The sequence below is a fragment of the Nicotiana sylvestris genome, chromosome 11 (assembly GCF_000393655.2).
Source record: "Nicotiana sylvestris chromosome 11, ASM39365v2, whole genome shotgun sequence".
NCBI lineage: Eukaryota > Viridiplantae > Streptophyta > Magnoliopsida > Solanales > Solanaceae > Nicotiana > Nicotiana sylvestris.
The window spans coordinates 35,430,650-35,454,388 of record NC_091067.1 but is presented as its reverse complement, the minus strand read 5'-3'; the positions used below and the strand labels follow the sequence as shown (position 1 = coordinate 35,454,388).

The 23,739-nt window shown below is 41.0% G+C and overlaps 1 protein-coding gene across 1 annotated transcript in view; it reads left to right on the top strand.

Annotated features, from left to right (window-relative positions):
* LOC104244964 (putative late blight resistance protein homolog R1A-3) overlaps positions 1-20,823 on the top strand; it is a 31,269-nt gene extending 10,446 nt beyond the window's left edge. The window contains exons 2-3 of the mRNA XM_070162441.1: positions 17,834-20,094; positions 20,436-20,823. Of these exons, the coding sequence (XP_070018542.1) occupies positions 17,834-20,059 (2,226 nt within the window). The 3' untranslated portion in view covers positions 20,060-20,094; positions 20,436-20,823. The remainder of the gene's footprint in view (positions 1-17,833; positions 20,095-20,435) is intronic.
* Positions 20,824-23,739: the final 2,916 nt, after the last annotated feature.

Here is a 23,739-nt window from a genome sequence, read left to right as displayed (position 1 = left end):
AAGTCGACTTCCAACTGACGGCACTGCCAACGAGGGTAAAGATGTATCCAGTTGTGGACCTTCTTCTGTCAAGATCTCCTGCATAGTCAGAATCCACATAACCGAGAATTGAAATACCTGTACCACTTTTTCGAAAGGTAAGACCAACACCAGAAGCTCCTTTGAGATATCTTAATATCCACTTGACAGCTTCCCAATGCCTCTTTCCTGAGTTGGACATGTATCTACTTACCACACTTACAGATTGAGCAATATCTGGACGTGTGCATACCATAGCATACATAATACTACCAACAACACTGCCATAAGGAATCTTTGACATATGCTCCACCTCATCCTCGGACTGAGGCATTTGTGACTCTGAAAGTTTAAAATGAGGAGCTAATGGTGTACTTACAGGCTTGCACGTTTGCATATTGAATCTCTCGAGAACCCTTTCAATATACCTCTTCTGAGAAAGATGTACAACATCGTCTTCTCTTGAAATCTCCATACCAAGGATTTTCTTTGCAGCTCCTAAATCCTTCATGTCAAATTCCTTACTCAATAGTTTCTTCAAAGCATTTATCTCTGTAATGTTGTTAGCAGCAATAAGCATATCATCAACATACAACAGTAAATAAATCATTGAGTTACCAGACATCTTCTTGTGATACACACAACTATCAAATGCACTCCTTGAGAATTCATGTGTAGTCATGAATGCATCAAACCTCTTGTACCACTGTCTAGGGGATTGCTTCAAACCATACAAAGACTTCTTTAGTTGGCATACGTGATCTTCTTTTCCCTCAGCTAGGAAACCTTCAGGTTGATCCATATAGATTGTCTCTTCTAGATCACCGTGTAAGAAAGCAGTTTTGACATCAAGCTGTTGAAGCTCCAAGTCAAATTGTGCAACCAATGCTAGTAGCACGCGAATTGAGCTATGCTTCACGACCGGAGAGAAAATCTCATTGTAGTCAATTCCCTCCTTTTGGCTGAAACCTTTTGCAACCAATCTCGCCTTGAACCTAGCATCTTCCACTTCAGGAATTCCCTCTTTCTTTCGGTAGACCCACTTGCATCCAACTGTCCTCTTCCCCTTTTGTCTTTTCACTAAGACCCATGTCTGATTCTTGTGAAGAGACTCCATCTCTTCAGTCATGGCTAACCGCCATTGTGCGGCATCCTTGCAAGAAGTTGCTTCAATATACGAGGAGGGCTCCAGATCTTTAATCTCTTCTTGTGCAGCTACGAACGCATATGCAATCAAGTTTGCTTGATTTATAAGGCGTTCCGGTTCTCGTGTCTGCCTCTTCTCCCTCCCCTTCGCAATTGTGTATGGTTCATTGACAGCAAGTTCTTCAACGCCTACATCTTCTGACTCATCTTTAACCTGAGTCTCTTGATCCTTTTCCTTGGCAAGCTCCACCGGAAGCTCCACCTGCTCGTTGTTCTTGTTTCCTGAAAACTCCACGGAAACTTTACGGGGATCAAGTATAGAGGATTCATCGAAGGTGACATCTCTACTAACTATAAATTTGAGTAAAGACAAACACCAAAGTTTGTACCCTTTTACTCCATCCACATACCCTACGAATATGGCCTTCTTAGCCCTTGGTTCAAGCTTTCCTTCATTAACGTGATAATAAGCTGGACACCCAAATACTCGTAAGTATGAATAGTTAGAGGGTTCACCTGACCATACCTCATTCGGAGTCTTAAAGTCAATTGCCGATGCTGGAGATCGATTGACAATATGAGCAGCAGTGTGAACTGCTTCAGCCCAAAATACTTTGGACATTTTGGCTTGTAGGAGCATACAACGAGCCTTTTCAAGAAGAGTTCTGTTCATTCTCTCGGCAACTCCATTCTGCTGTGGGGTATGCCTGACAGTCCTATGTCTTGAGATCCCATGAACCTTGCAGAATTCATTAAACTCTTCATTGCAAAACTCCAAGCCATTGTCTGTGCGAAGATACTTGATTTTCCGCTCCATTTGATTTTCAACCAAAATCTTCCACTCTTTAAATGCTTCAAAAGCATCACTTTTTGCCTTCAAAAAATACACCCAAACCTTTCGTGAGAAATCATCAATAAAAATGAGAAGATACCTCTTTCCGCCCTTCGATGGAAGTTTAGAAGGACCCCATAAATCTGAATGGATGTAGTCTAGCACTCCTCTTGTCTTGTGTTTGCCAGTGCTGAAGCTGACCTTCTTCTGCTTCCCTAGAACGCAGTGCTCACAGAAGTCAAGCGTGCTGATCTTCTCACCTTCCAAAAGTTTACGATTGCTCAACATCTCCAGTCCACGTGCGCTCATATGACCCAGTCTCATGTGCCATAGTCTTGCCTTGTCATCATTAGATAACTGCACTGTAGATGCATTTGCAGAGCCAACAATGGTGCTTCCGGCCAATGTGTAAAGGCCGTTCTCCAGCTTGCCTTTCAGCATGACTAAAGAACCTTTAGTCACCTTCATAGTTCCTGCTTCGCTCATGTACCTGTAGCCTTGTTCATCCAGAGTACCCAAGGAGATCAAATTCTTCTTCAGATCAGGAACATGACGGACTTGTGTAATAGTCCTCACGATTCCATCATGGCAGCGAACCCGAACTGAGCCAATGCCAACTATTGCACAAGTTGCATTATTGCCCATTACTACGGTTCCTCCACTTTTCTCGTAGTTGCTAAACCAGTCTTTTCGGAACGTCATATGCAGAGTACAAGCAGAGTCTAACACCCATTTGTTTTCATAACTACTATTATTATTACACGATGTTGTTAGTACATAATCATTATCAAAATTATGTACCTGTTCAACTGTAGATGCACTCGCCTTTTCCTTGGACTTTGACATTGGGCAATCTCGTTCAAAGTGCCCCTTCTTGCCACAACCCCAACACTCTGTATTCTTCTTGTTCACACGAGACTTTGATCTGTGCTTTGATTTGGTCTTTCCCTGTTGGCTAGTCCGGCCTCTTACAAAGAGGCCACTTGCCTGGTCATCTCTATCTCCTTCAATGTGCCTCCGCACATCACTAGAGTTAAGTGCCTGCCGCACTTGCTCAAGCTTGATAGGCTCCTTGCTATACATCATTGAATTCTCAATATCACGATATCCTGAAGTCAATGAAAATAGCAAAGCACATGCAAGCGTCTCCTCCTCCCTTTTAATTCCTGCAATCTGTAAGTCCATGACAAGTTTATTAAACGCATCTAAATGATCTTGTAACGAAGTACCTGACCCCATCTTAAATGTGTGAAGACGCCGTTGTAACAACATTCTTGTTGTCACTGATCGGTCTTGGTATAGCCCTTCTAGCTTTTCCCACAACTGTTTGGCCGTCTCTTCGGTACCCGTACTCACTTCACAAAGCACGTTAGGTGCAAGGGATAGTTGGATTGCACTCAATGCATCCCCTTCAATCTTCTCCTTGTCGGGAGCTGATATATCCGTAGGATACTTTCCGTCAATAGCATGGATTGAACCTTCCCTCCGCAGTAACGCCATCATCTGGATCTTCCAGATATTGAAGTTGTTGCGTCCATTGAATCTATCAATTTCAAACTTCATGGAACTCATATTTGCTTGTTCTTTCTCCTTGGATCGTTAAAGAATCCTGTCGCTCTGATACCAATTGTTAGCGGAAACGTAAAAGAAAGAACACAAGATTTAACGTGGTTCGGATCAAAATAATCCTACGTCCACCAGAGAACAATTGCCCTTTTAATATTAACAAAGGAAGGGGAGATTTCCCAATTACACTTAAGAGAATTTCTCTCTTAACTCTCTACTCACTACAATGTATTGTATTATTTTGGGATGATTTCTACAAGTGAAGGAGTGCATCTATTTATAGAGGTAAAGACCTCCTCTTGATGTCATTGGTGACATCAAACTACCTCCTCTTGATGTCATGGGTGACATCAAAGGAGGAAGCTTCCTCCTAGCATCCACACCAACTCTTTCCACCAACTCTTCCAATTGGCATGCCATTGTTGACTAAACATAAACCAACATTTTCAGCATGCCATTGTTGACTAAACATAAACCAACATTTTCAATCTCCACCTTGGTTTGCGTTTCGAGCGTGTGAACAACTCTGGCCAAAACTTCTAAGCTTACTGGGCAACCCCGTTGTAAGAAACAAGAAGAATCAAACCATTGTTGAACATACCACCTCCACCTAGCAACTGTTCTCTTCGGAGTTGCATCAGTTGATGCACACCCCCGCCAAGTCCTTGCAGTGTGCAAACTTAGCGAGCGGGACTATCTTGGTCAACATGTCTGCAGCATTATCGTCTGTGATAACCTTCACGACCTTGATAGTTCCCTCATCAATAACATCTCGAATAAAATGAAATCTGACATCAATGTGTTTAGTGCGCTCATGAAATCTCTGATTTTTCATTAGATGAATAGCACTCTGACTATCACATCTAAGAGTTGATTCCAGCTGAACCAAACTCAATTCCGCTACTAAACTTTTCAACCAGATAGCTTCCTTTACCGCCTCCGCTGCTGCCATGTATTCTGCTTCTGTCGTAGACAAAGCGACAATCGACTGCAAAGTCGACTTCCAACTGACGGCACTGCCAACGAGGGTAAAGATGTATCCAGTTGTGGACCTTCTTCTGTCAAGATCTCCTGCATAGTCAGAATCCACATAACCGAGAATTGAAATACCTGTACCACTTTTTCGAAAGGTAAGACCAACACCAGAAGCTCCTTTGAGATATCTCAATATCCACTTGACAGCTTCCCAATGCCTCTTTCCTGGGTTGGACATGTATCTACTTACCACACTTACAGATTGAGCAATATCTGGACGTGTGCATACCATAGCATACATAATACTACCAACTGCACTGGCATAAGGAATCTTTGACATATGCTCCACCTCATCCTCGGACTGAGGCATTTGTGACTCTGAAAGTTTAAAATGAGGAGCTAATGGTGTACTTACAGGCTTGCACGTTTGCATATTGAATCTCTCGAGAACCCTTTCAATATACCTCTTCTGAGAAAGATGTACAACATCGTCTTCTCTTGAAATCTCCATACCAAGGATTTTCTTTGCAGCTCCTAAATCCTTCATGTCAAATTCCTTACTCAATAGTTTCTTCAAAGCATTTATCTCTATAATGTTGTTAGCAGCAATAAGCATATCATCAACATACAACAGTAAATAAATCATTGAGTTACCAGACATCTTCTTGTGATACACACAGCTATCAAATGCACTCCTTGAGAATTCATGTGTAGTCATGAATGCATCAAACCTCTTGTACCACTGTCTAGGGGATTGCTTCAAACCATACAAAGACTTCTTTAGTTGGCATACGTGATCTTCTTTTCCCTCAGCTAGGAAACCTTCAGGTTGATCCATATAGATTGTCTCTTCTAGATCACCGTGTAAGAAAGCAGTTTTGACATCAAGCTGTTGAAGCTCCAAGTCAAATTGTGCAACCAATGCTAGTAGCACGCGAATTGAGCTATGCTTCACGACCGGAGAGAAAATCTCATTGTAGTCAATTCCCTCCTTTTGGCTGAAACCTTTTGCAACCAATCTCGCCTTGAACCTAGCATCTTCCACTTCAGGAATTCCCTCTTTCTTTCGGTAGACCCACTTGCATCCAACTGTCCTCTTCCCCTTTTGTCTTTTCACTAAGACCCATGTCTGATTCTTGTGAAGAGACTCCATCTCTTCAGTCATGGCTAACCGCCATTGTGCGGCATCCTTGCAAGAAGTTGCTTCAATATACGAGGAGGGCTCCAGATCTTTAATCTCTTCTTGTGCAGCTACGAACGCATATGCAATCAAGTTTGCTTGATTTATAAGGCGTTCCGGTTCTCGTGTCTGCCTCTTCTCCCTCCCCTTCGCAATTGTGTATGGTTCATTGACAGCAAGTTCTTCAACGCCTACATCTTCTGACTCCATCTTTAACCTGAGTCTCTTGATCCTTTTCCTTGGCAAGCTCCACCGGAAGCTCCACCTGCTCGTTGTTCTTGTTTCCTGAAAACTCCACGGAAACTTTACGAGGATTAAGTATAGAGGATTCATCGAAGGTGACATCTCTACTAACTATAAATTTGAGTAAAGACAAACACCAAAGTTTGTACCCTTTTACTCCATCCACATACCCTACGAATATGACCTTCTTAGCCCTTGGTTCAAGCTTTCCTTCATTAACGTGATAATAAGCTGGACACCCAAATACTCGTAAGTATGAATAGTTAGAGGGTTCACCTGACCATACCTCATTCGGAGTCTTAAAGTCAATTGCCGATGCTGGAGATCGATTGACAATATGAGCAGCAGTGTGAACTGCTTCAGCCCAAAATACTTTGGACATTTTGGCTTGTAGGAGCATACAACGAGCCTTTTCAAGAAGAGTTCTGTTCATTCTCTCGGCAACTCCATTCTGCTGTGGGGTATGCCTGACAGTCCTATGTCTTGAGATCCCATGAACCTTGCAGAATTCATTAAACTCTTCATTGCAAAACTCCAAGCCATTGTCTGTGCGAAGATACTTGATTTTCCGCTCCATTTGATTTTCAACCAAAATCTTCCACTCTTTAAATGCTTCAAAAGCATCACTTTTTGCCTTCAAAAAATACACCCAAACCTTTCGTGAGAAATCATCAATAAAAATGAGAAGATACCTCTTTCCGCCCTTCGATGGAAGTTTAGAAGGACCCCATAAATCTGAATGGATGTAGTCTAGCACTCCTCTTGTCTTGTGTTTGCCAGTGCTGAAGCTGACCTTCTTCTGCTTCCCTAGAACGCAGTGCTCACAGAAGTCAAGCGTGCTGATCTTCTCACCTTCCAAAAGTTTACGATTGCTCAACATCTCCAGTCCACGTGCGCTCATATGACCCAGTCTCATGTGCCATAGTCTTGCCTTGTCATCATTAGATAACTGCACTGTAGATGCATTTGCAGAGCCAACAATGGTGCTTCCGGCCAATGTGTAAAGGCCGTTCTCCAGCTTGCCTTTCAGCATGACTAAAGAACCTTTAGTCACCTTCATAGTTCCTGCTTCGCTCATGTACCTGTAGCCTTGTTCATCCAGAGTACCCAAGGAGATCAAATTCTTCTTCAGATCAGGAACATGACGGACTTGTGTAATAGTCCTCACGATTCCATCATGGCAGCGAACCCGAACTGAGCCAATGCCAACTATTGCACAAGTTGCATTATTGCCCATTACTACGGTTCCTCCACTTTTCTCGTAGCTGCTAAACCAGTCTTTTCGGAACGTCATATGCAGAGTACAAGCAGAGTCTAACACCCATTTGTTTTCATAACTACTATTATTATTACACGATGTTGTTAGTACATAATCATTATCAAAATTATGTACCTGTTCAACTGTAGATGCACTCGCCTTTTCCTTGGACTTTGACATTGGGCAATCTCGTTCAAAGTGCCCCTTCTTGCCACAACCCCAACACTCTGTATTCTTCTTGTTCACACGAGACTTTGATCTGTGCTTTGATTTGGTCTTTCCCTCTTACAAAGAGGCCACTTGCCTGGTCATCTCTATCTCCTTCAATGTGCCTCCGCACATCACTAGAGTTAAGTGCCTGCCGCACTTGCTCAAGCTTGATAGGCTCCTTGCTATACATCATTGAATTCTCAATATCACGATATCCTGAAGTCAATGAAAATAGCAAAGCACATGCAAGCGTCTCCTCCTCCCTTTTAATTCCTGCAATCTGTAAGTCCATGACAAGTTTATTAAACGCATCTAAATGATCTTGTAACGAAGTACCTGACCCCATCTTAAATGTGTGAAGACGCCGTTGTAACAACATTCTTGTTGTCACTGATCGGTCTTGGTATAGCCCTTCTAGCTTTTCCCACAACTGTTTGGCCGTCTCTTCGGTACCCGTACTCACTTCACAAAGCACGTTAGGTGCAAGGGATAGTTGGATTGCACTCAATGCATCCCCTTCAATCTTCTCCTTGTCGGGAGCTGATATATCCGTAGGATACTTTCCGTCAATAGCATGGATTGAACCTTCCCTCCGCAGTAACGCCATCATCTGGATCTTCCAGATATTGAAGTTGTTGCGTCCATTGAATCTATCAATTTCAAACTTCATGGAACTCATATTTGCTTGTTCTTTCTCCTTGGATCGTTAAAGAATCCTGTCGCTCTGATACCAATTGTTAGCGGAAACGTAAAAGAAAGAACACAAGATTTAACGTGGTTCGGATCAAAATAATCCTACGTCCACCAGAGAACAATTGCCCTTTTAATATTAACAAAGGAAGGGGAGATTTCCCAATTACACTTAAGAGAATTTCTCTCTTAACTCTCTACTCACTACAATGTATTGTATTATTTTGGGATGATTTCTACAAGTGAAGGAGTGCATCTATTTATAGAGGTAAAGACCTCCTCTTGATGTCATTGGTGACATCAAACTACCTCCTCTTGATGTCATGGGTGACATCAAAGGAGGAAGCTTCCTCCTAGCATCCACACCAACTCTTTCCACCAACTCTTCCAATTGGCATGCCATTGTTGACTAAACATAAACCAACATTTTCAGCATGCCATTGTTGACTAAACATAAACCAACATTTTCATGGGGTAACGTATACCTTCAACAATGAAAAACAATGTCTGATAAGTAGCAATTAAGCATGGAAATACCAGTAAAACATGCAGCAGTTAAGGTAGGGAAGGTAATATAATAAGAACGAGAAGAAAACAGGCAAACCAGATAAATTGGCGGCGCATAGGTACTCGTCACCTCACCTATATGCCACTTGCATGGATTTTCACATAGCAATTAAGTCAAGGGTTCCTAATCCCTCGAGTTAAAGTTAGACACAATACTTACCTCGATCCATAGGCCACTCACTGCTCAAATACCGCTTTTCCTCTAGATTCCACCTCCAAACCACTCGTATCTAGCCATAATTAATTTAATAACATCAGATATTGCTAAAGAAATCAATTTCAATACATAAATTTAGGTTTCTCAAACTTTCCCCCAAAAAGTCAAAAACCGACCCCAGGCCCGCTTGGTCAAAATTCGAGGTTCGGACCAAAATCCATTCACCCATTCACCCCCGAGCCCAAATATGTAATTAGTTTCGAAATCCGACCTCAAATCGAGATCTAAATTCCAATTATACAAAAATCTCTATTTCTACCCAAACCCCCAATTTCCACCATGAAATCCCTAGATTTTAGGTTGAAAATTCATGAAATGTAATGGGTAATTGAAAAACTGTTGTTTAGAATCATTTACCAACACTTTGGGAAGAAATTGTCTCTTGAAAATGGCCTCTAGGTTTTCTAGTTTTGAAAATTTTGAAATAATGACCAATTCCCGTTTTTGCTTCTGTTTTAAGTGCTGGGCGACAGTGTTCATCGCATGCGCGAAGAGCAACCTCCTAAGGACTTACGCGATCGTGGGAGGCACTACGTGTTCGCAAAGGTTTATCCCGCCTCACTTTTGCGTTCGCGAGACAAGGCTCGCGTTCGCGTAGAGCTTCCAAGGTCACCTGACCAGCCTATCTAAAGCTACACGGTCGACCGGTCGCATTCGCGCAGAGCAATCCCCCACAATGCTCCGTGTTCGCGACCCTAGTGTCGCGTTCGCGTAGGGTAAAATCCTCCCTCGCCAAGTTTCCCCTTCGCGATCGCGAAGCACAATGCAACAGACACCAGATACAACACTGTCACACCAGATTTCCAAGTCCAAAACACCCTGTAGCTTATCCGAAACTCACCCAATCTCTCGGGGCTCCAAACCAAACATGCACACAAGTCTTTAAACATCATACAGACTTGCTCATGCGATCAAATCGCCACAATAACATCTATAACTACAAATTTAGCACCAAATCACATAAAATTCTTAAGAACACTTTGAAATTTCTATTTTCACAACCAGACATCCGGATCGCGTCAAATTAGTTCCTTTTCTCACCAAATTTCACGGATAAGGTATATATATTATTTTGGACCTGTACCGGGCTTCGAAACCAAAATATGGGCCGATACTAACAATATCAAACATTAACCAAAATCTTAAAACAATTTAATTTTCAGTCTTTCAATTTTCATCAAAAATTCATATCTCGAGCTAGGGACCTCGGGATTTAATTCCAGACATAAGCCCAGGTCCATATTTTGATACGGACCCATCGAGACTGTCAAAATACGAGTCCGGGTCCGTTTACTCAAAATGTTGACCGAAGTCAACTAAATCAACTTTTAAAGGTAAACATTATTATTTTTATCAACTTTCAACATAAAAGCTTTTCGAAAACATGCTCGAACTGCACATACAAATCGAGGAGGGATAAAATGAGGTTTTGAAGGTGTCGAAACATGGAATCAAGTTCTAAAACATAAGATGGCCTTTTGGGTCATCATATTCTCCATTTAAAATAATCGTTCGTCCTCGAACGGATATAAAAGAGTACCTGAGCTGGTGAAAAGGTGGGGATATGTTTTCCGCATATCGGACTCGGACTCCCAGGTAGCTGCCTCAACAAGCTGACCTCTCTACTGCACTTGAATCGAAGGATAACTCTTCGATCTCAACTGACGAACCTGCCGATCTAGAATAGCTATCGACTCCTCCTCGTAGGTCAAATCCTTGTCCATAGTCTTTCAATAGCTCCAACCACCTCCTCCGCCTCAAATTGAGCTCCTTATGCTTGAACAAATACTGCAAACTCTTATGATCCGTGAAAACCTCATACGACACGCCAATATAGATAGTGCCTCCAAATCTTCAGCGTGTGAACAATGGCTGCCAGCTCCAAGTCATGAACTGGATAATTCTTATCCTGAACTTTTAGTTGCTGTGAAGCATATGCAATAACCTTTCTACCCTGCATCAATACCGCACCAAGTCCAATACAGGATGCGTCACAATATACTGTATAGGGCCATGAACCTGTGGGCAACACCAACACCGGTGCCGTAGTCAAAGCTGTCTTGAGCTTCTGATAGCTCGCCTCACACTCGTCTGACCATCTGAACGGGGCACCCTTCTGGGTTAACCTGGTCAACGAGGTTGCTATATATGAGAACCCCTCTACAAACCGACGACAATAACTCGCCAAACCCAAAAATCAACGGATCTCCCTACCCTCTTGCATCAAAACACACCCAATACCAATCTGTGAAGCATCACAATAAACCGTATATGAACCCGATGCTGAAGGCAAAATCAGAACTGGAGCTGTGGTCAAGGCAGTCTTGAGCTTCTGAAAGCTTTCCCCATAATCGTCGGACCACCTGAATGGATCGCCCTTCTGAGTCAATCTGGTAAAAGGTGCAGCAATAGACGAGAAACCCTTTACAAAACAGAGATAATAGCTAGCCAAACCAGGAAAACTCCGGATCTCACTAGTTGAAGACGGTATAAGCCAACTCTAAACTGCTTCAATCTTCTTCAGATCTACTTAATCCTCTCACTCGGCACCACATGACCCAAAAACACCACCGAATCAATCTAAAATTCACACTTTGAGAATTTTGCATATAACTACTTCTCCCTCAATGTCAGGAGCACGATCCTCAAAAGTTGCTCTTGATCCTCTTAGCTGTGGGAATACACCAAGATGTCGTCAATGAATACAATGATGAAAGAGTCGAGATATGGCTGGAATACAGTGTTCATCAAGTGCATAAATGATACTGAGGCATTGGCCAACCAAAATGATATCACTAGGAACTCATAGTAATCATATCGAGTCCTGAAAGTAGTATTTGGGATATCGAAGTCTCGAATCTTCAGCTGATGATGCCCTGACCTCTAATCAATGTTTAAGAACACTCTAGGATCTTGAAGCTAGTCAAATAAGTCATCAATGCATGGTAATAGGTACTTGTTCTTGACTATAACTTTGTTCAACTACCTATAATCAATACACATATGCATAGAACTATCTTTTTTCTTCACGAACAAAGCTGAAGCATCCCAAGGCGAGACACTCGGCCAGATGAAACCCTTATCAAGTAATTCCTGAAGCTGCTCCTTCAATTCCTTCAACTCTATAGGTGCCATATAATATGGTGGAATAAAATGGGCTGAGTGCTCGACACTAAGTCAATACAAAAATCGACATGTGTATCGAGCGACATGCTCGATAGGTCTGCTGGAAAAACATCTAGAAAATCCCTCACTACCAGAACTGACTCAACGATATGAGTATCAACACTAACATCTCTCATAAAGGCTAGGTATGCATCAGACCCCTGCTCAACCATTCGATGTGCATCTAGAAAGGATACCACCCTACTAGGAGTATAATTCAATGTACCCCTCCACTCCAACCACAACAAACCTTGGCATAGCCAATGTCAAGGTCTTGGAGTGACAGTCTAAAATAGCATGATAGGGCGACAATCAGTACATGCCCAAGAGCACATCAAAATCTACTGTACTGAGTAGCAATAGATCAACTCTGGTCTCATAACCACCAATAGTGATAAACACGGTCTACAGTAACGGAATCTCCCACAGACGCGGACACATATACAGGAGCACTCAAAGAGTCACGTGATATATCCAAATACAGAGCAAAGTAAGATGACACATATGAGTAAGTGGAGCCCGGATCAAATAAAGATGAGGCATTCCTGTGACAGACCGAAACAATACCTGTGATGACAGCATCTGAAGTAACAACCTATGTCCTATCCGGAAAAGCATAAAAAGGGTCTGGCCTCTCTTCTAGGGCCCTTACTTGCCTGACCTCCATCCCTTGCAGGCGGTGCAGGTGGGGCGGCAGCTGGAGCAGCAACCATAGTCTGTGAACCCTGTGGACCATATGGAATCTATTGAGCCTGGGTAATCTATGGAGGTGTACCCCTCCTGAGTCTGGGGCAGTCCCTCGCCATATGCCTAGTGTCACCACACGCGAAACAAGCTCTCAGTGGGCATGGCTATTGAAATAGACTCTATCGTGGTCGGCTAGACTGTCCACTGAAGGCACCACAAGTAGGAGGTGCACTAGAAAGTGGTTGTGCATAGTGAGCAACCTAAGACCTAGAAGTAGCCGGAGCACTCTAGTAACTAGAAGTGCTGAATGAACTGGCCGACTCACATATGCCTTACCATGTCGGGCTGTAGCTATAGCGTGGCCACCACTAAATTCTCTAATACCTCGAGGCCTTGGCCTCAAACTCTCGAGCCATGCTAAATCTAATACCATAGTTGAGCCCCTCCATGAATCTGCAGACTCGCTCTCTCATTGTAGAAACCAAGGTAGGTGCATGTCGGGACAACTGAATTTAATAGCATACTCTGATACTATCATAGTCCGTTGACACATCTGCTCAAACTCTATGCGCCATGCGAAGGGCCTGGGGAACAAACTCTCTCAAGAATATCTCTTATAACTGAGCTCAAGTGAGAAGGCTGCATCACCTGTCCTACCCTCCTCGTAAGCCTGCCACCACCTGTAGGCTGCTCCTGATAGCTGAAATGTAGTAAAGGCAAATCCGCTCGTCTTCACAATACCCATGGTGCAAAGAATGCGGTGGCACTTCTCTAGAAAGCCCTGCACATCCTCGGTAGTTGTGCCACTATAAGTAGGAGAGTGATACTTGAACCTCTCAAGACTCAGCTCCTCCTCCTTAGATTCCTCCGCCCTAACCTCGGGCTAAAACTGAATAACAAGTTGCACTGGCATAAATCCCGGGACCAGATCAAAATGAACCCGTTGCCTTGGAGTACGGGCGATGTGATTCTGAGCTCCTCCCCCAGCTTGAGATGTAGCTAGTGCAAGGAGAATCAATCCCGCCTGAACAAGAGTGCCAGACATGCTCAAAAACTATCCTAAGGTCTCCTGAAGTGTAGGGGTGACAATAGGCGCCTGTCCCCAAACCGGAGCTACTGGTTGCTCCTCAGTCGCTGCTCGGGCAGGTGATCTAACTACAACACATGCCTTTCCTCGGCCTCTGCCTTAGCCCTGGCCTCGCGCGGCTCTAGTAGGGGACATGGGTATCTGATCATCGGATTCAGCAGTGCGTGTCCTCACCATCTATGAGAGAGTAGAAAGACAAAAACTCAGATTTCTAAATCAACAAATTGCATGATAAGGAATCAACAAAGTGGAATTTTTCTAACATTCTCGTAGCCTCTCGAAGATAAGTATAGACGTCTCTGCATCGATCCGCAAGACATTACCAAACTTGCTTATGACTCGTAGCACCTATGAACGTTAGAGCTTTGATACCAACATGCCACGACCCCAAAATACCACCTAAGGTAGTCATGATGACACCTAATATCTAAGACTAGGTAAGTGTAACGTTCATGAATAGCTTAACAGAAATAATGAACTAAGATAATAAAATAAACCGATAAAGCTCAAAATATTTCCAAAGCGGAAACCTCAGTAACAATATCTCCAAAACCAGCGGAATTGAGTTATAAGCTCTACAGAAATGTACTAAAATCTCTAATACAACATTGTTTGATGAAAGGATAAACAATAGTAATGAAATAGAACAAGGTAACTCCAAGACCTACAGATGTCGAGCTACACCTTGACATCCGACAAGATAATTGAATGATTACTGGCATCCGACACGAGCATATGTACCTGGATCTGCACAAAAATATGTAGAAGCGTAGCATGAGTATACCACAACGGTACCCACTAAGTATCAAGTATAACCTCAGTAGAGTAGTGATGAGGCCAGGTCAAGACTCTACTAGGACTAGAAAACTAGATAGAGTATAGTATAGTTAAATAATGGAAGACGAGGAAATGAATAATAATAAAGCAGTTCAATAATGTAAACTAACAATGGAACTTAAAGCAATAAAGGCAACAAGGAGTGAACACATGATAAGAACAACAAGAAATCAATACAGACAAATACTAGTAAGGCAAATGGAGAGATAATAAAACTGTTAAACCAACAAACCTCTTTAACATAGAAAGTATAACAAGAATCACAATCGAGGTACCATGCCTCATATCCACAATTCACAATTTAAAATCACAAGCTTTCCTTATGCCGCCGCGTGACCCTTACACTTAGATATTTTTGAAAATATTTTTTTTGAAATAGCTACATGCACTTTAGCCCCCATATGTCGCCGCGTGGCTTCAAGTAATTCTCTTACTAGCAATACGTACATAAATCCCACCTAATGCTGTCGTATACACATTAACCCCTATCCTTATACCGCCACAGACACATCAATAACACAACACAATAACAACTCGCACTACAAGTGCCCATATGCCACAACTTGCCAAAATCAATAATACCAAAGTTACCACAACATATAGCCCACGACTCAACTACAATGTGAACAAGAATCTCAATAATAACAAAATGAATGAGAATTACTCAACAAGGAAAGATATCTCAATAATCAATAACTTCAACCTCAATGTGATAATAGCTTTCATAACTTCAACTTCAATAACTCAAAATGAAAGCATTCCCAAGAAAGACAACTTCCAACTCAATTGTATAATATAAGCTTAACAACGAAAAAGATAGTATGAAATAGAAACTACGTCTAAATACATGAGAATAATTCAACACGAAGAGACATCATGGAATGATAACTTCAAATGAGAATAACTCCACAATTAAAAAGGCACATGATGATAAGAGAGATAACAACATCAATTAAAGCATATAAAAGCATGTTTGACAATAAGAGATAGAGCATGTGATAACAACATCAAGTAAATAATGCGAGAGAAATTTAACAACGGAAGATATAACATGATATTACAATTTCTAATTAAATGCATGAAAAAGCCAAAGAGTCTAATGCGGTAAAAATACCACACATAAGCACGTGTACACACTCGTCACCTCATGTACGCGTCTTTCATATAATACAAATAACACAAATCAACCCAAGTCCTAAGGGCTATTTTCTCCATACAAAGTTAGACAAGATACTTACCTCAAGCAAGCTAAATCAATCCACTAAGAAGCCTTTTCCGCGAAAATTTAACTCCGGACGGCTTGAATCTAGTCAAAATAACTTAATACCATAAATACAAGCCATAGGAAGCAATTCCGGTAATAAAGTTTCAATCATTAAAGAAAATAAAAAAGTCAAACCTGAGCTAGCACCTCGGAACTCAACCAAACTTAAAAATCTGAACATCCATTCCGATATAAGTCCAACCATACTAAAATTATCCAATTCCGACCTCAAATCGACTTTCAAATCCACAATTCATGGTTTAGGAAAGTTTTCACAAAAATTCCCAATCTCTCCAACTCAAATCACTAATTAAATAATAAAAATAATGATGAAATCATGATTAATGAAAAAAATCGAGTAAAAAATGCTTACCTCAATCCAATCCTTGAAAATTTTCTCCAAAATCGCCTAAAAACGAGCTCTCTAACTCAAAATATGAAAAATGAAATAAACCCTCGATTTCATCAATTTTCTGCGCAGGCTTTCCACACCTGCGGACAAATTGTAGCTTCTGTGACTCCACATATGCGGAAAACCATCGCAGATGCGGCTTCACTAAGACTCAGTAATTTCCGCTTTTGCGGACCACACGGCGCATCTGCACTTCTGCTTCTGCGGACCAAAGGTGCATCTGCGTGTCCACTTCTGTGCATAAATACCGCACTTGCGGTCCCCCGTCAAAATCTATCTTTCTGCATTTGTGGAGCATTGCTCCCTTCTGCGTTTGCGCACCTGCGGCCATTCAACCGCTTCTGCAGCGCCGCACGTACGACCCAAATTGCGCAGGTGGGAATGCACCAGACTTCAGCAGGCATCAAAATCCTCCAAGTCCAAAATGAAATAGGATTCAATCCGAATCACACCCGGGGCCCTTGGGACCCGTCCGAACATATCATCAAGTTCCAAAACACAACATGAACCTACTTGATGTCTTAAATCACATCAAACAACATCAAATCTACGAATCGCACCCCAATTCAAGTCTATAGAACCTATGAACATTCAACTTCTAAAACAACACCGAATCATATCAAACCAACTCCAAATGAGCTCAAATTTTGCATGCAAGTCCCAAATGATACAATAGACTTATACCAACTCGTGAAATCATAATCCGAGCCCGATAGGAATAAAGTCAACATTTCATACCTTCAATTTTTCAACTTTTACCAAAAAACACCAAATCAACCTTCGAACCTCCAAATCAACATCGGACATAGGCCTAAGTCCAAAATTACCATATGAAGCTATCAGAACCATCAAAACTCGATTCTAGAGTCGTCTACACAAAAGTCAAACTAAGGTCAACTCTTCCAGCTTAAGCTTTCAACCTTGGGACTTAGTGTCCTAACTCACTCTGAAACTCACCCGAAACCAAACTAACCACCCCGGCAAGTCGCATAACCACAATTGAACATAGAGGAAGCAATAAATAGGGGAACAAGGCTAGAATAATCTAAACGACCGGCCGGATCGTTACCAGAAAAAAATAGTTAGTGAAACTTTTAAAATTCATAATATTTTGAAAAAGTATTCGCATAGGAGAGCAAAAAAGCGAGTAGGAACTCAATCGATGGTATAGGAAGAGGGCCTATAAAACCTGCATATTGGCAATCTTTTAAACATGTCAATCACATGACTTTAACAAATTCTTTGAAGCTAGTTACATAAACATTGTCTGAATTAACTATTCATTTAGGATTGTCACAATTGTCAGACTGTTCGATCTCATTTAAGAATCCATTACCTTTACCAATTTATTTTCAAGTTTCTAAAGACAGAAGCATGTCTTTCTTAGTTAGTAATTGAAGCACATTAACTTTTATTTGTTGTCAGTGTTATTTGGCTTCTTAAATCTAATATTATGACAATTCAATGTTCTCTTAAAAGCCTCCTGTGGTTGAGGAAGATGACGTTGTTGGCTTTGACGAGGAGGCCAAGAAGGTAATTGATCGTCTTCTTGAAGGATCAGACAATTTAAAGGTTATTCCAGTCGTTGGTATGCCAGGTCTTGGAAAGACGACACTGGCAAATAAGATATTCAAGGATGCTACAGTTGAGTTTGAGTTCTTCACTCGCATTTGGGTTTATGTTTCACAGTCATACAAGAGAAGGGACTTATTTCTCAACATTATTAGTAAATTCAAGCGAAATACTACACAATATTCTCATATGTCTGAGGATGATTTGGCTCAAGTAATACGTGATTTTTTGGGGAGGGGAGGAAAATATCTAATTGTTTTGGATGATGTATGGTCTGGAGAAGCTTGGGATCGTCTCAAAATTGCTTTCCCGAACAACAACAAGTGTAATAGAGTGTTGTTGACCACTCGAGATAACATTGTAGCTAAGCATTGCAATGATGATCCTCATAAGTTGAAATTTTTAACTGATAGTGAAGGTTGGGAGTTGCTGGAAAAGAAGGTATTCCACAAGGATAAATGCCCTTCTGAGTTGGAACAGTACGGACTAAATATAGCCAAAAAATGTGAGGGATTACCCCTTGCAATTGTGGTGATTGCAGGGGCGTTAATCGGTAAGGGTAAGACAACAAGAGAATGGGAGCAAGTAGATCAAAGTGTTGGTGAGCACCTCATAAATAAAGACCCGGAGAATTGTAAAAAGCTGGTGCAAATGAGTTATGATCGCTTGCCTTATGACTTGAAGGCGTGCTTCTTGTATTGCGGTGCATTTCCTAAAGGTTTTGAGATCCCTGCTTGGAAGCTGATCCGTTTATGGATCGCGGAAGGTTTCATTCAGTACAATGGACGCTTAACTCTTGAATGTAAGGCAGAGGATTACTTGAATGATCTTGTCAACAGAAACTTGGTGATGGTAATGCAGAGAACTTCTGATGGCCAAATTAAAACATGTCGTGTTCATGATATGTTGCACGAATTTTGCAGGCATGAGGCGACTATGGAGGAAAACCTTTTCCAAGAAGTAAGTCTTGATATTAGGCAATCTGCTCTTGGACAACAAGAGCTAGCAACGTACCGTCGCTTATGCATTCATTCCTCTGTTTTACAATTCATCTCTACGAAACCTTTTGGTGAACATGTCAGGTCATTCTTGAGCTTTCCATCAAAAAAATTGGAGATGCCTGCTAGAGATATTCCAAATATCCCGAAAGCTTTTCCTCTACTAAGGGTGTTGGATGCAGAATCCCTCACATTTAATCGCTTTACCAAGGAGTTTTTCCAGCTATATCATTTGAGATATATAGCATTCTCAAGCGACTCCCTCAAGATCATTCCTAGACAAATGGGAGGGCTTTGGAACATGCAAACTCTTATTGTTGACACACAACAGAGGACTCTTGACATTGAAGCAGACATATTGAACATGCCACGACTGAGGCATCTTCACACTAATGCTTCTGCTATATTACGTGCCCCAAAAAGTAGTAAAGCTGCCCTGGTAAACCAAGCTTTACAAACTCTTTCGACAATTGCACCTGAAAGTTGCACGGAAGATGTGTTTGTGAGGGCTCCAAATATGAAGAAGTTGGGCATTCGTGGCAACATAGGTATGCTTCTTGAGTCAAACGAGTCTGCACTATTCAACAATGTCAAGAAGCTAGAGTGCCTTGAAAGTTTAAAGTTAATTAATGATGTTGGTCAAATAGGCCGGACACCACTACGCCTTCCTCCAGCATACATATTTCCAAGGAAGTTGCGGAAGCTTACGTTAATAAATACTTGGTTGGACTGGGATCATGATATGTCTATACTTGGACAATTGCAGTACCTTGAAGTTCTAAAACTGAAAGAAAATGCATTTAAGGGAGAGTACTGGGAGCCAAAAGTTGGTGGTTTTGGTTCCCTTCAGGTCCTGTGGATTCAGAGAACAGATCTAGCAGCCTGGCATGCTTCAGCTGATAACTTTCCTAGACTGAAGCGTCTGGTTCTTGTATCGTGTGAAAAACTTGCGGAAATTCCCCTTGGCCTGGCGGATGTACGCAGCCTCCAAGTGATGGAACTGAACGTCACCACCAAATTAGCAGCAAAATGTGCACGTGATATCCAAACCAAGAAACTCAAGCAAGCTAATTTGGAAGGTAATTATATTAAAAGCAGCGGATTCAAGCTATCTATATATCCTCCTGATCTCTGATTGCAACTGCATACAGCTTCCTTGATGACGTGTAGGTCAGTTCATCAACTTATAATTCTTTGTTACAACTTACTCTTTCCGTTTCAATTTAGATGAGGTACTTTGATCCGGAACGGAGTTTAAGAAAAAAAAATATTTGAAACTTGTGGTCTTAAAAGCTTAATGGGTAAAATTTTTGTGGGGCCATGACATTTTTGTGATTATAAAAGCTTCTTATTAAGGATAAAATGCATAAAATAGAGAGTTTAAAATTAAATTATTTTCAAATTTAAAAATATGTCATTTATTTTGGAACAGACAAAAAGTACATTACCTTGTCTAATTTGAGATGGAGGAACTTTACGTAATAGAGTACGTAACATAGTTATTGGTACAGGTTTTCATGAGTGAACTACATTCTCCTTGGGTTTCATACAGCTTCATTGATCGTATGGATTACCCCTCGTTTCTGCTATCTGCTACTTCATTGATTCACTCACTCTTCAACAAAGGCGACAATGCTTTGGTTCTCTTTTTGGGGTTGGGTTGGGGGGGGGGGGAGGGGAAACTACACGTTATCTTGTTTGATATCGAGCACTTATGTAGTCTGCTTTCCGCTGTACTGTTTTTCTGACCTTTATGTCGTGCGCTTTGATTTCGTTATGCATGGGATGTATTAATTTAGAATGGACAAAGTTTAACTTTGTTGGTTACTTTTGTCATCTGATTAATGTAATTTTAATCTCTACTACTACTAAAATTTGACTTAGCATGAGGTATTTAATTTGCCAACCAAATTGTGGTGGTGTTTCACTGTTTCTCTAACAATTAATAGCGATTGATGCGAGTACAAAAAAAAAAGAAGAAGAGAGAAATCACCCAAAAAATGAGCTACTGTTCACGTCTCCAAAATCAAAGTTATAGGCTTCCAAATCCAATTTCCACTGTGGAACCCTAAGAACCATATATTAAGAACTGCTAGTTCAAATTTGAGCACGATCCAACGGTTAACGAGTTATTGAAGCGGACTGTCTGAGCAGAATTTTCTAAAGCAAAAGAACACACTTTTCTCTCTCACACTGCTGCACCCTTATGTTTTTTCTCTTGTTATGTTTCTAATCTAAAATAGGTCATATTTATATGTCTTGACATTAGTGGGCTATAAGGCAAAGTGGGCTTAGTCCAAAAGCTATTTTATTTACCCACATAGGAATGGAAAAAGCCAAAAAATCCAACAATTTCCCTCCCGATTATGTAGAGGAGACTGCCATCCCGAGGTTCATGCAACAAACTTCAAACTTCCTTGTTCGCAGAGCATTAGTCAACATATCCGTACCATTATTATCGGTGTGAATCTTCTCGAGTTCAAGCAACTTAGAATCAACACATCTCTAATCCAATGATATCTCATATCAATATGTTTAGACCTACAAATCATTACATACATCAAACTGCCAACAGCCGAAGCATAAGGAACTTTCTTTATATCTTCCTTCTCATCATCACTAGAAGGACAATGCTTCGTGCTAAATTTGAAGTGCATAGCTAAAGATGTACTTACAATCTTAGCTTTATCCATGTTGAATTTGTGAAGTACTTTCTGAATTTATTTTTCTTCCACAACTTCTTGGCCTCTCTGTCACGGACTATTTGCATGCGAAGAATCTGTCTTGCTGGTCCTAAGTCTTTCATAGCAAAAGACTTATTCAACTCTTTGCTTCAACTTCTGAATCCTGCAAGCATTATGACCAACAACAAGCATGTCATCAACATAAAATAATAAGATAATAAAGTCATCATCAAAGAATTTTTGCACAAAAACATAATGGTTTGAAGAAGTCTTCTTGAAGCTTTGTTGACTCATAAAAGAACCAAACTTCTTGTACTACTGCCTAGGAGCTTGTTCAAACCATACAAGTTCTTCTTCAACTTGCAAACGAAATTCTCTTTTCCCTTGACTTCAAAACCTTATGGCTGCTCCATATAAATTTCTTCATCGAATTCATGATGGAGAAAATCAGTTTTAACATTCATTTGCTCAAGCTCTAAATCTGGACTTGCAGCCAAACCAAGAACAACTTGAATGGATAACATCTTCGCAACTGAAGAAAAGATTTTATCAAAATCAACCCCCCTTTTCGAATTAAAATATTTGACAACCAATCTAGCCTTGTTGTCACGATCCGGAATTTCCACCATCGAGACAGTGATGGCGCCTGACATCAAATTTGCTAGGCAAGCCAACGTTAGGGTATTATTAACCAATTTCTTTACGTTCCGGTGATTAAAAGTAAACAAGCTAAAACAAGTAGAAACAAATGCGGAAGTAAGTAAATAACCTATTTGTTTATATACTATTACTAATACTATTGCTATTACTACCCAGAATCCGGTGTCACAATCCACGAACACACTAAGATTTGCTACAAACATTTGTTCGAAAGAAGATACAACTGCTTATGAAGGGAAGTAAAAACAGTAAATGTAGGAGCATAGAAGGGGACGCCAGGGCTTGCGGACGCCAAGGCTTGCAAACGCCAGCAAGACTACCTTGAGTCTCCTAGCTAAAAATATCTGCACTCGACCTCTCGATCAGCCACTACCTGCTCCAAAATCTGCACAGGAAGTGCAGAGTGCAGTATCAGTACAACTGACTCCATGTACTGGTAAGTGCCAAGCCTAACCTCTACGAGGTAGTGACAAGGCTACGGCGGGGCAATTACAATATAACCTGCATACAGTGTAAAATAAAAGTAGAAATAAGGACAAGACAAAATAAAGCAGTGACTTGCAAGGAATGAATACAGAACTCAAGTGTCTTATTAGTATCCAGCTATAACCAATCCTTAAGTGAAATGCAAAGCTACCGAATAACTTACACAGTAGAAGAAAGACACATAAACATATAAACTGATGAGGCGCTCATCCCGATCCCACCATATATCAATATCAATATGAATATTCACCCTTATTACTCCAGATCAATCCACCCTTATTCCTCTTGTTGCGACGTGCAACCTGATCCCATCGTATAATAGCATTTAACCTTTATTCCTCCTCAATATATCACCATTATTCCTCCTGTTGCGGCGCGCAACCTGATCCTACCATATCAGCATCAATTACTTAATAATTACAGAAATTTCACAATATAACTCAAAACTCTTCACAATAGTTAAACCTCAAACCAAAGCAAACGGAAAGCTTGTACATTATGAAACTTCACACAAATAATACTACTCAGCGAAACCAATCCAAAATATGTCATAAAACATCGATAACCAGCTTAAGCCAATAATATGAGACAATGAAACTATGGGGTAACGTATACCTTCAACAATGAAAAACAATGTCTGATAAGTAGCAATTAAGCATGGAAATACCAGTAAAACATGCAGCAGTTAAGGTAGGGAAGATAATATAATAAGAACGAGAAGAAAACAGGCAAACCAAATAAATTGGCGGCGCATAGGTACGCGTCACCTCACCTATATGCCACTCATATGGATTTTCACATAGCAATTAAGTCAATGATTCCTAATCTCTCGAGTCAAAGTTAGACACAATACTTACCTCTATCCATAGGCCACTCACTGCTCAAATACCGCTTTTCCTCTAGATTCTACCTCCAAACCACTCGTATCTAGCCATAATTAATTTAATAACATCAGATATTGCTAAAGAAATCAATTTCAATACAT